The sequence below is a fragment of the Trachurus trachurus genome (assembly GCF_905171665.1).
Source record: "Trachurus trachurus genome assembly, chromosome: 6".
Classification (NCBI taxonomy): domain Eukaryota; kingdom Metazoa; phylum Chordata; class Actinopteri; order Carangiformes; family Carangidae; genus Trachurus; species Trachurus trachurus.
In genome coordinates, this window is record NC_139897.1 from 35,915,016 (window position 1) to 35,928,721 (window position 13,706).

Here is a 13,706-nt window from a genome sequence, read left to right on the forward strand (position 1 = left end):
GTATAAACCAGTTATAAACCAGTATAAACCGGTATAAACCAGTATAAACCAGTTATAAACCGGTATAAACCAGTTATAAACCAGTATAAACCGGTATAAACCAGTATAAACCGGTATAAACCAGTTATAAACCAGTATAAACCAGTTATAAACCGGTATTAACCAGTATAAACCAGTTATAAACCGGTATAAACCGGTATAAACCAGTTATAAACCAGTATAAACCAGTTGTAAACCAGTATAAACCAGTATAAACCAGTTATAAACCAGTATAAACCAGTTATAAACCAGTTATAAACCAGTATAAACCAGTAGAACCAGTATAAACCAGTTATAAACCAGTTGTTAACCAGTAGAAACCAGTAGAAACCAGTTATAAACCAGTAGAAACCAGTTAATCCAGTTATAAACCAGTATTAAATGTATAAACCAGTATAAACCAGTTATAAACCAGTATAAACCAGTATAATCCAGTTATAAACCAGTATTAACCGGTATAAACCAGTATAAACCAGTTATAAACCGGTATAAACCAGTTATAAACCAGTATAAACCAGTATAAACCAGTTATAAACCAGTATAAACCAGTAATAAACCAGTATAAACCAGTTAGACCAATTATAAACCAGTATAAACCAGTTATAAACCAGTATAAACCAGTTATAAACCAGTATAAATAAGTAAACCAGTTATAAACCAGTATAAACCAGTTACAAACCAGTATAAACCAGTTATAAACCAGTATAAACCAGTATAAACCAGTATAAACCAGTTATAAACCAGCTATAAGCCAGTTATAAACTAGTATAAACCAGTTATAAACCAGTATAAATAAGTATAAACCAGTATAAACCAGTTATAAACCAGTTATAAACCAGTATAAACCAGTTATAAACCAGTTATAAACCAGAATAAACCACTATAAACCAGTTATAAACCAGTATAAACCGGTATAAACCAGTTACCGGTATAAACCAGTATAAACCAGTTATAAACTAGTATAAACCAGTTATAAACCAGTATAAACCAGTTATAAACTAGTATAAACCAGTATAAACCAGTTATAAACCAGTATAAACCAGTTATAAACCAGTTATAAACCAGTTATAAACTAGTATAAACCAGTTATAAACCAGTTATAAACCAGTAACCAGTTATAAACCAGTTATAAACCAGTATAAACCGGTCTAAACCAGTTACCGGTATAAACCAGTTATAAACTAGTATAAACCAGTTATAAACCAGTTATAAACCAGTTATAAACCAGTTATAAACCAGTATAAACCAGTATAAACCAGTTATAAACTAGTATAAACCAGTATAAACCAGTTATAAACCAGTATAAACCAGTTATAAACCAGTTATAAACCAGTATAAACCAGTTATAAACTAGTATAAACCAGTTATAAACCAGTTATAAACCAGTATAAACCAGTATAAACCAGTTATAAACCAGTAAAAACCAGTATAAACCAATTATAAACCAGTTATAAACCAGTATAAACCAGTATAAACCAGTTATAAACTAGTATAAACCAGTATAAACCAGTATAAACCAATGATAAACCAGTTATAAGCCAGTATAAACCAGTTATAAACCAGTATAAACCAGTTATAAACTAGTATAAACCAGTTATAAACCAGTATAAACCAGTATAAACCAGTTATAATCCAGTATAAACCAGTATAAACCAGTATAAACCAATTATAAACCAGTTATAAACCAGTATAAACCAGTATAAACCAGTTATAAACTAGTATAAACCAGTATAAACCAGTTATAAACCAGTATAAACCAGTATAAACCAATGATAAACCAGTTATAAACCAGTAAAAACCAGTTATAAACTAGTATAAACCGTTATAAACCAGTATGAACCAGTTATAAACCAGTATAAACCAGTTATAAACCAATATAAACCAGTAGAACTCACTCCGCCCCAGTTGAGCGTCCGAGCCAGATCGTTCCCAGTTCCCAGAGGAAGAATCCCAACAGGAGGCTGATGAAGATTCAGCTGGTCCAGAACCGAGAGGATCCACCCAACCTACACACACACACACACACACACACACACACACACACACACACACACACACACCGTGCTGAGCTGTGTGCAGTGCTGTGATTCCTCCACTGGGGGGAGTCAGAGCCAAAATGGTGGTTTCACAGTGAAAACAGTCTGAACCAGAGAGATGAAGAAAAAGAAAAAGAAGAGGAAGATGATGAAGATGAAGATGAAGAAGAAAAGAGGAAGAAGATGAAGATGTAGAAGTATAAGATGAAGAACTGACCGTCCCGTCCCCTCCACAGGCCAGGATCCTCAGGTTGGGCACCTTGCCATAGAGCTCCAGTCTGAGGACACAGCAGGAGGGGTGTGATGTCACAGTGATGTCACAGTGATGTCACAGTTATGTCACAGTGATGTCACAGTTATGATAATAATCATGCCGCATTCGGGCTTGTCAGGTACGTCAACACGGCGGCCATCTTGGTGAGGGGTTTCTGACCATAGACATATAAATGTCTGACCAGCATCAGACCAGTCAGACCCTGTAGAACATGTTTCAGTGTATTGATGCATGTGGGTGTGTGTCTGAGTATGGAAGTGTATGTTTAATACATAAAAAAAAGACAATTATAAAAATGTTGTTGTTGTTGTTGTTGTTGTATCATAAATATCTGTCTGACATTTATAATAAACCAAACGGCTTGAAAACCGGTTGAATATTCAGTGAGTTGTGGTGATGTTAATGGTTGATAGACCTCTAATGCAGGAAGTAGACACGGCTTCCCCCTCACCAAGATGGCCGCCGCGTTGACGTATCGTTCCAATAGAGAGCCTATGTATATATATCTATGTTCATATCAGATGTGACATCACCGGTGAACATAAAGAGGACCAGAATCTCCTCTATTGATCAGATTAATGACCAATCAGGGCTAGGGGGCGGGGCTTACCCCTCTCTGGGACCGCCCTTCGTCAGGTCGAACACCTGCCGGGGGTTCAGGTACCACATGAAGGACTGGATGATCTTCGCTCCCTGGAGAAGAAGAAGAAGAGGAAGAGATGTCAGTAGTAGTAGGAGAGGTTAGTAGTTGTAGTAGTTAGTAGTAGTAGTACTAGGAGAAGTTAGTAGTAGTAGGAGAGGTTAGTAGTAGTTAAATAGTCGTAGTATTAGGAGAGGTTAATAGTAGTTAAATAGTCGTAGTAGTAGTAGGAGAGGTTAATAGTAGAGTGACCGATGTTATCTGACCTGAGTGGCTTTCGAACCCGGGTCTCCCGCACCGCAGGCGACGATGGTAACCGTTTCGCCAAGAGGTCAATGGCCACTTGGCGAAACAGTTACCTTGGCAAGTGGATTAGCACGTCTTTATGGGAGAGTGAGTTTAACCCTCTATGGTACGCTGCATTATGATGCCAGTGGGGGAAAAAATGTTTGGAGTGTTTTTATGTCTCAAAATAGACTAAATAAACATAATCTAAAGACATTTAAAATATATATATTTTTTGGGAAGTTTTGGGGATTTGTTGCCTGTAGCAACATTGTACCATTACGGTTCATCATCTACTGTATTAGAAACAGCAGTCTCTGTAGACTTTCACCTTCACTGGCCTCATCCTCATCCTCATCTTCCTCATCATCATCATAATAGCCTGATGTTTACTTTACTGCATCCAAAATCACATTTATTAAGGATAAAAAACAAAATTATGATGAATTATATGTTTTTGAACATTATATTTACACCTAAACACACACTACCATAGTCTCATAATGCAATATTGATTCCATAATGGTCCACTGTCGCCTCAAGGCAACACTGCAATTTTCTATAATGGTACGTTGTTGCTTTGGGGCAACAGGTGCATTTTAACAAGTTTCCATTATTTAATAAGTAAATAAATTGCATGGAACTATTAAAAATTAAACTTTACTAATCTATTAGTGTAAATATATTTTTTTCCAGATGAAAAAGGGCCAGGAAGTTACTGTATGTTTTCAGACTGTTTTAGTGGAGCAAAATGGCAAACCTGTTTCCTTTGAAAAAGTCTGTAAAAAAAGACACAACATGGTACCATAGAGGGTTAACTTCAGTACCGCTAACCGCCACACGCCGTCACTTCACCTCACTGGTACCTCGTGACTGTGACTATACCCGCGGACCTCCATTACAGTAGTTAATACAGTTAGTAGTAGTAGGGGGGTTAGTAGTAGTTAGTCGTAGTAGTAGTAGGAGAGGTTAGTTGTAGTAGTTAGTAGTAATTCTAGTGTCAGCTTGAGGTGGCCTTGGCTCTATTTTCCACCCTGCTGAAGCTGAAAGTGACGGATGTTGATAAGCTTGTTAAAGCCACGAGGAAATCCCCAACCTCACTGCTGCCTAAGGGATTTAGACTCCACATGTCCAGCTAGAAGTTCAATTACTGTGTAAACTGTCCCGCCTGAAATTAACCTGCCACTTAGCTCTCACGGAGGAGGACTTAGGTCGTTTTCACACCGGACCAAGAGGCCTCGGTTCGATTGGGGAGCTGACAGTTATAACACTGTTGCATTTATCACCTGTTTCCACACCAAACTTTCTGAATGACATCACATAGCCTAGTTATAAAGGGAACTTGTCAAATATGTACAAAAATAACCATGAAGAATTAAAGGGAAAACGAGGAGTTACTAGTTACTAGTAGGAGTCTCACGTTAAAGGGACAACGAGGAGTTTCTATTCGGTTATAAAAAAGTCTCACGTTAATGTGGATGAATCTCCGCTACCCACACTTGTTAATGGGCCCATTTTCGATAAATACATCGTTCTGTCTCTATGGTTATTTTGTTATTATTAGTGGTGGCGGAGATGCTGGTCGAGCCGACCAGCGTTTTTTACTTTTGGTTTCGCAATGAATCATGAGAATAACGCAGCTGAATCGCTGTTTATGGTCGGAACTACGACGGTATGTGATCGTCTTCCAACCTCTGACTTTAATTCTTGATGAATGAAAACATGAGTCTGTCTTGCACCGGTCAAAGAATTTCACCGTGCGCGCGGAGGCTCATGGGAAATGTAGTATGAAAACACTTTGCTTTAACAAAACTCCTGGTTGTCCCTTTAAAGTGCTGTTATGTAGCCTAATCTAAAGTCGACAGCCTGAAATAAACGGACCATAACTTCGTAAAGCAGAAGTACGTCACACTACACTGTGCAAGTGGTCGACACCCGACGCTCTGACGATGCTAAAACTGGGCTAGCCAGTTAGCATGCTAGCTCCAGTTTGCACCTGTGCTGACAGAAACGCTGCTAATGCTAACGCTAATGCTAACGCTAGCTCAGTGAACCACCTGGTTCCCGCCGCTCTTCGGGTTGACGAACACCAACAGAGGCTTCATGAGCTGAGAGGGGAGGGGCTTCACCAGGAAGGGCTTCCAGCGGCCATCTTGGATCTGAGGCGACAACAGTGAAAGCAGCAGATGATGTTGACCTTTGACCTGAACTAAAATGCTGTGTTACTGTAATATCCTCTGGGATGTGTGACCTTTGACCTCCTCACCTCAGTTCCCTTTTTACTGGACTTGTTGCCCTTCAAAGACGTCTTCTTCTTCTTCTTGCTGGACTTCAGAGACGACTGAGGGACGAAGATAAAGAAACATCAGAGTGTCTGAGCCAAATGTTCTGATCAGATTCAGTTCAGAGTCCAAACTGAATAAAAAGGCTCCATGAACAGCTCTATCAGAATAAACAGGTGGAATAAACCTTTTCTTAAAGGTCCAGTGTGTAATAATTGTCCAGGTTTATTGTTAAAATCTGAATATACTACCCATTAATATATTTGTATAAGTGTATAATCACTATAAAATAAAATCTGTTTGGTTTTCGTAGCCTTGTAATTATTCTTTTATAACAAGGGCCTTGCTTAGAGAGTGTCGCCATCTTGCGCCGCCATGTTTGTATGGAATGGAAAATCCAGTGTGTGTGTGTGTGTGTGTGTGTGTGTGTGTGTGTGTGTGTGTGTGTGTGTGTGTGTACCTGTGGTCGGCGGACCCTGATGATCCAGGTGGGGGGGATGATGACAGCGGCGTGAGCTCCGAGAGAGCAGCACTCCTCGATCTGCTGCAGCATGAAGCACGTCACCTTGTTGTGATACTGAAACACAGACAGGAAGTCACAGACAGGTGAGTTAGTCCAGTTAGCTCAGTTAGTTTAGTTAGCTCAGTTAGCTCAGTTAGCCCAGTTAGCAAAGTTAGCTCAGTTAGCTCAGTTAGCCCAGTTAGCCCAGTTAGCTTCAGGTGCGTCACCTTACCGCCTGTTTACACCACGAGCAGCTGATGGCGACGATCTCTTTACTGTGGAACGAGAACTTCTGCTGGAAACCCTGTGGGGGGAGGAGGGGGGGGGGGTCACTGCACCTGTCCTCAGGTGAATGTTCAGGTGAATGTTCAGGTGAATGTTCAGGTAACGGACAGGTGACACTCACCTTCCCACATTGTCGACACTTCCCTGTCTGACGCCTCCTGTGGACCCAGTGATGTCTGACCATGTTGGGCTGAAACACAGGTGAGTTACAGGTGAGTTACAGGCAGTGGCGTCCCTAGGATAAAACGCTAAAGGCCCGGATGTTTTTTAATTAGCCCCGAATATTAATTTTCCAAAAAAAAAATAATAATAATAATAATTTTTTTCTTTCTTTCTTTCTTTTTTTTAAGATCACATCCTCAAACTACGGTTATCTTATGTTGATGCTTCGATAAAACAGTGTTTTTGGACAGGTTTGAGTAACAATTATTATTTTTTATTTTTTTTAAAGCCACTACTTTGGCTTTGGCACACAAGTGGTTAACACCTCCAGGTCGCACATGACAACAGGCTTGACAACAGCTAGCTGCAGCTGTCTTTGGGTAGTAGCAGCTGAAGTGTAACAAGATGTCGCAAAAAAAGATTTCCATGTTTTTCCCCCCAAAGGTGGTCAGCAACCAAAGAGGTAATGGGAATAGAGATTATGTAAAAATGTATCATTTCTAAAAGAGTGTTGCAGCTAGAACTACTAGAGGGAAGTAGCTAACGTTAGCTAGCTAGCAGCTAGTTGATATTACATGGGAAAAAATTATATGTTATTATTAGCATCTGTCTGTAAATGCTATTGTAGTGTGTGAGAATTGTGCCAAAAATAAATTAAGCTTGGGCTTCTTCTAGAGAGGAAAGTAGCTAAAGTTAATGTTAGGTTATAACGTCGAACCATCCTGTTTATTTTATTTTTCATGCATGATAGCAGCTAGCTAGCAGACCTGCCTCTTTCACTGTAGCTGCTAATGTGTTAAATGGAAAAACAACGTGTTGTTACCTAGCTAGCTAATGTCAGTAGGCCTACATGGGTGCAAACTAAATTCAAAATGGGTCATTCATTTGATGATCTGTGGTTATGGGATTGCATTGTTTTCACCTTTTTCACCGGTGATGGAGAATGTCTCTAATGTCTAAAAATTTCGGCGCGCGCAGATCTGCAAACTCTTCTGGACTAATCCTAGAGACGCCGCTGGTTACAGGTGAGTGACAGGTGAGTGACCATGTGACAGAGGTGATGACATCACACAGGTAGACTCACCTCCCTGACTGAACGAGACCCCGGCTCTCTGAAGGACGGCTTACACCTGAAATTAATCTGAGCACAGGACAGAGTCAGGGAAGAACCAGAACCAGAACCAGAACCAGAACCAGATCAGAACAGAACCAGTCCAGAACCAGAACCAGTGGTCTCATGTACAAAGTGTGGAGTTCCTACTGAAACATGGCGTACGCTAAAATCCAGATGTACGCGTGGATCCAAGCTCGTTCATTCTGTTCTAACATCGACGTGGAATCGAGCCAGACTCGTCCCTGTCCACACGGTCGTTTCTACTTCCTGCACCGCTTTGCGCTTTTATATCCACTCGTCATAAGTAAAAGAATGTTATGTCAAAATGTAAAAAAAGCTAAAGAAAAGAAAAGATCATGATAAAGATCTTTATTCTGTGGGTAATGGGGGCGGGACTAGATCAGCTTTTGCTTTTCCCACTTTTGGCCATGTGTATAGTCTTATTTGAACTAAGATGAAGTGTGATGATGATGATTTAAATTGACATGCCCGAAATAAACAAATTGATTGATTGATTGATTGATCTAACTGCAACACGTGGATGTGTTGATTGTTCATCAGTGTCTCTGATGTGCACATCACGCCGAGGACTAACTGTCTTCACATCATTAACAGTTTCCCAGCTTCACCTCTAGGTGTCGCCAAGGCAACAACAGCTGTAGAAACGTGCGTCTACATGAAGTCGGCGAAGTCGAGCTCAGCACGTTAACACCGTCGTTTCACTGTTGATACGTCTGAACGTTGGCGTGGAAAAGGACGTAGCTACGCCACGTTTTTGTGCATGCGCAACCTTCGTACATGAGGCCCCTGGTCCTCAGACCTGGTCCAGATCAGAACCAGACCCGGTCCGGATCAGACCCAGACCTGGTCCAGACTTTACCTTCTCCAGCTGCTCCATACACATGTGGTGGACTGAGATCTTGCAGCCGGCACACTTCCACCTCGCCACCGACTTTTGCTGAAACATGAACAGAGTTACTGTAGAGTGTGTGTGTGTTTATGTGTGTGTTTGTAGGTGTGTGTCAGAGTCCTGCACGGGTCCAATTTTGGAAACCCGCGCCCGCCCGACCCGTTGGTTTTTAAGCCCGTGTCCCGACCCGTCACCCGTGATTATTTCTGATTACAACCCGGATCCGACCCGCCCGTCAATATTAAGACCCGTTGCCCGACCCGCTGCCCGTTAGATCGCCGTCATCACCGGCGATAACGGGGGTACAGCTGTACTCTTTAGAAAAAAGAAAAAAGAAAAGGAAAGAGAGAGAGGGGGGGCGTACTCTTTCGCAGCTATTTCCGGAACGGAGAATGATAGCGACGTAATTCTTTTTTTAATGAAAGCAGGACACTTCAGCCTTTACATTGATCCCATCGGTGTGTTTGTAGCTCACCCAGAAGCTGAGCAGTCAAGCCATGACAGGCTAAACTCCAGGGAAAGCTGTGAGCGGTCACACGAACGGCCAAAGATCGTTTATTTACATCAAGATGCTGCTCTGTTGTTGCCGTGAGTGATAAAAAAAAAAAGATTTGCTACGCTGGTTCATGCAGCTGCACGTGAGTTTTCCTCTGTAGGCCGACACACATACACCCACTACCCACCTGCGTTCATTTGAGTTCCACCCGTGCCCGACCCGTGAATTTTCACAAGACAGCTTATCCACCCGTTGAACACCGTTTTTGCGGGGTACCCGTCGGATACCCGCGGGGATCCGACCCGATGCAGGACTCTGGTGTGTGTCCGGTGTGTGTCCGGTGTGTGTGTGTGTGTGTGTGTGTGTGTCTACTCACCAGGGACTTGGCGATGCAGTACTGTTCCCCAACATAACAGAAGTCTCCAGACCCACTGGTCTCAAACCAGATGTGGTCCCCAAACAGAGCGCCGTCCTGACACACACACACACACACACACACACACACACACACACACACACACACACACACACACACACACACACACACACACACACACACACACACACACACACAGAGAGTGAACACCTGGACTGTGAACATCTGGACTGTGAACATGTGGACAGTGAACTCACGGTCCAGTCCACGGAGCTGCTGGGCTGCTGCAGCGGGTCGCTGGGCGCCGAGCTGCAGATGCTGGTCTGGGGGCCGGACTTGGCGAGAGCTTTTCTGAAACAAACAGGACACAGACACAGGTAGATCAATCACCTATAGATCTATTGATCTGATCTATCACCTATAGATCTATTGATCTGATCTATCACCTATAGATCTATTGATCGGGCCGATGCTGACATCATCTCAGCATCGGCTGGACTTTTGCTCTCTGTGGATTGGACCACTTTGTGACTTTATGACTTTGTGACATGTCAGGCTACAAGATGAGACTGTTGTTCACTCATGACGGACAAATATGGACACATGTGCAAACACACACGTAATCTGTATGTACTGTCTAGAGCTAGACTGCAGCTCTGTATACTACCTACTGCTGTAACATGTTATGTCAAAATGTCATAAGTAAAGAAAATGTTATATCAAAATGTAAAAAGTAAAAGAAAAGAAAAGATCACGATAAAGATTTTATTCTGTGGGTAATGGGGGCGGGACTAGATCAGCTTTAGCTTCTCCCGCTTTCCCTTTGGCCATGTGTATTGTATTATTTGATGAAGTGTGATGATGATGATTTAATGGACATGCCCGAAATAAACAAATTGATTCTCAGATTGATCTCCATGACATCATGTCTCGATACGGCTTTCCTTTCTCTCATGGCGCTGTGGTTTCTCCTGAGGAGGCGCGAGGCCAGACGGCGAGGATCAACCACTACAGCTAAACACCAACGGGACCGGCTGGACAAATCCATACCGGTCTCGATTTCTAACCCTTTCTCCTGCCCCACTCCCAATTCATAATATCTCAGGATTTCATAGTGATATGGCGTGCCGTGCATCATGTTGGAGCTCACGTCCATGCCCACGCTCGAGGTGACACTTTAATAACTGAGAATGAACAAAACAGCTCCCAACAAGAAATATCGGACTACGTCGGTCCGACTTTAATTTAGGTCCTTGGAGGTCAAAGGGAACCAAGAAGAGTGAAATCACACACACACACACACACACACACACACACACACACACACACACACACACACACACACACACACACAAACATCCTCTGACGACTCTTTTTCTCAGCCCAATGTTGGCAGTGTATGCAAATCAGATACCAAATTTTATTTGGAAAGACTCAAATGCCCCTCCTTGAACCGCCACCTTATCATGGTGGAAGGGTTTGAGCACCCGAATGATCCTAGGAGTCATGTTGTCGGGGGCTTAAAGTTTGCATTTCTGAGTTTTTCTGCCTTCAAATTGCTGTGAACCAATGGCAGACGCGAACTGGCCGTTTCAGGGAGTTTGACACGCCTCTGCAGCATCGCGTGGCGGTTCGGGGACAGTGCCTCTGGACTGGCAGACCGGGGTGGTGGTCCCTCTCTTCAAAAAGGGGGACCGGAGGGTGAGTTCCAACTACCGGGGGATCACACTCCTCAGCCTCCCGGGGAAAGTCTATTCCAGGCTGCTGGAGAGAAGAATTTGGACTTTTTTTAAATTAAAAAACGACTAAAACTGATTATTAGATTATCAGAATAGTTGACGATTAATTTAATAGTCGATTATTGTTGGATACATCGATTAAAGCAGAAGTGAGCAATCCGGTGGTTTTGTCTAACTTCCTGTCAGCAGATGGAGTTAGCAGTCCCCGCCCTCGTCATGGATCTATTGGTCCTCGTCCCTACGTCACCACATTCACACACAGAGAGGACCGCCCCTTTATGCCGTTCTCTCTCCTCATTGGATAAAGGTTGTAGGATACAAGGAAAGTTTTCTCCTGGGCTCAGAGCAGAGCAGAGTGACTGACAGACCCGTGTTTCAGACCAAACACTCTATAGAAGTGATTGCTGTCGGAAGATACAACTATTTAAGACTTAGATTAACACAAACATTCACCTTACTTCTGCTTTAAGTGTTGCAGCTCTAGTGAGAAGACTACAATTCCTCCTCCTCCTTCAACTGCCGACTCACATGGGGACAAATCTACCTACGGGTACGAATAAAGTGACCTGACCCCCCCCCCTCCCCCACTGCGGCGGCTACATACAGCAGGACGGCGCTCCAGGTCTCCAGACCAGAGTCGTATCCCAGCGGGCTGAAGGCGCCGGCGCCGCGGTAGAAGGCGGGTTGTGTGAGGTAGTAGACGGAGGCGCGGCGGGGGGGCAGGGGGGGGCCGCGGCCCGGCCAGGGGCTCCCGGCCTTAGCGACGGTGGAGATCTTCCTCCGCCGCCGCTGCACGGCGCCGTGGCGACCGAGGGCCGGCGGCTCCCACACCGCGGACGAGTTCCTGCGGAGGCAGCGCGGCGCCCGGATCAGCGGCCGCGAGGGCGGCGGCCGGCGGGGGCGGAGGGCGGAGGAGCAGCGGGACGGGCCGGGGGAGGGGGAGGGGGAGGGGCGGTCGTCAGGGGAACGGGAGGCGTCGTCGACCTCGGCCTCTGACTGCTGGCTGGCCTCTGATTGGCTGTCGCTGCCGGAGAAGTCGTCGCTGTCGTCGTCTCCGTCGGAGTGGAGGCTGCTGGAGCGGGAGAACATGCGGCGGTTGTTGGCTCCGCCCCCCCTCACCTCCACCTGCTGCTCTCCGGCGGGAAGCCCCTCCCCCCCCGCCCACCCCGCCCCCTCCTCCTCCTCCTCCGCCATCTGGATGAGGCTGGCCAGCAGCATGGACGGGCCCAGCAGGTGGGTGTCGATGGCGCGCAGCTTCCCCACCTTCCTGCGGCTCACGGCGAAGCGCGGGTTGGCGCCGGGCGTCGTGGTGCTGGAGCGCCGCCGCCCGTGCGCCGACAACCGGCCGCGTCGCGCCGCCTTCGCCAGGCGGCCCCCCCCCGGGCACGGCGGCCCCCCCGGCAGCTGCACGCTGGGCCGCCGGCGCTGCGTCAGCGTGGAGGAGGGAAGGCCGACGCTGGAGCGGCGGCGGACCTTACTGGTGGGGACGGCCACGCTGGGCCGCCGCTGCCGAAGGGGCGTGGCCTCGTCCAGCTGAAGCCCCGCCTCCTTCCTCTTAAAGTGACGGCGGAAAAACGTGTCCATGTCGGACGCAAGGACGGGGACGGACCTCAGGACAACGGAGCTCTGTTGGACAAACACCAGTTAGACCACAGACGACACGTGACCTGCTGGACCAAAACCTGCAGCCGGCACATCTGGACTACACCTGTTACACACCTGGACTACACCTGTTACACATCTGGACTACACCTGTTACACATCTGGACTACACCTGTTACACACCTGTTACACACCTGGACACACTGAGAGGCGCTGCCATAGCTCCCGGAACTCCCAACCGTAAGTTACTCTTCTATATTATTTCGATGTAGAGACAAAATAACTCAGTAATTCAAATAGTCCATGAAAATGTTTTATTTTTTTCCAGCGGATCTTAGCTACAAGCTAACTGGAGTAGTTTCATGACGTGTCCGAGGGTTTAAACAGATGACGTCCTGATGTTATCTCAAGGAAATTTAAATTGAACGCAACAGGACTTGGTTATTTGTCTAGGAAGACGTTTCACTTCTCATCCAAGAGGCTTCATCAGTTCATGTTCACATCTGACCAGGCTGGGACTGGTCCCGATGTTAGCTTAGCTACCGCCGTTAGCTTAGCTACCGCTGTTAGCTTAGCTGCCGCCGTTAGCTTAGCTACCGCCGTTAGCAGTATCTGTCAGCTGAGCCACAGATGCTTTTAGACACCATGGTTCCCCAAAACTGAATAAATAGCACACATAAAAAAACAAAACTGCTTTGCTTTGTAACTAAGATGTCCGCTGGAAAAATATATTTTTTGGCCTGGACAGTTTATTGAGTTGGGAAAACACGGCTAACGGCTAGCTAATCTACGATAACCATAATCTACTCCAGTTAGCTCAGTCATGTTGTAACTAAGATATCCACTGGAAAAACATATTGTTTTCATGGACTGTTTGAGTTACTGAGTTATTTTCTACAGTATCTACATAGGCTACACGAAAAATAGCAACCCGAGTCCCGGGAGCTATGGCGGCGCCCTCGTC

At 45.1% G+C, this 13,706-nt stretch overlaps 1 protein-coding gene across 1 annotated transcript in view; it reads right to left on the minus strand.

The window, feature by feature from the left end:
* Window positions 1-12,724, minus strand: part of dgkzb (diacylglycerol kinase, zeta b) — a gene marked incomplete at both ends in the record, with an annotated part of 28,141 nt that extends 15,417 nt beyond the window's left edge. Inside the window, 13 exons of the mRNA XM_083974448.1 lie at window positions 1,935-2,045; window positions 2,293-2,353; window positions 2,960-3,042; window positions 5,332-5,433; window positions 5,541-5,615; window positions 6,017-6,133; window positions 6,291-6,362; window positions 6,465-6,533; window positions 7,590-7,646; window positions 8,500-8,577; window positions 9,402-9,497; window positions 9,659-9,752; window positions 11,745-12,724. Coding sequence (XP_083830574.1) covers window positions 1,935-2,045; window positions 2,293-2,353; window positions 2,960-3,042; window positions 5,332-5,433; window positions 5,541-5,615; window positions 6,017-6,133; window positions 6,291-6,362; window positions 6,465-6,533; window positions 7,590-7,646; window positions 8,500-8,577; window positions 9,402-9,497; window positions 9,659-9,752; window positions 11,745-12,724 — 1,995 coding nt within the window. The remainder of the gene's footprint in view (window positions 1-1,934; window positions 2,046-2,292; window positions 2,354-2,959; window positions 3,043-5,331; window positions 5,434-5,540; window positions 5,616-6,016; window positions 6,134-6,290; window positions 6,363-6,464; window positions 6,534-7,589; window positions 7,647-8,499; window positions 8,578-9,401; window positions 9,498-9,658; window positions 9,753-11,744) is intronic.
* Window positions 12,725-13,706: the final 982 nt, after the last annotated feature.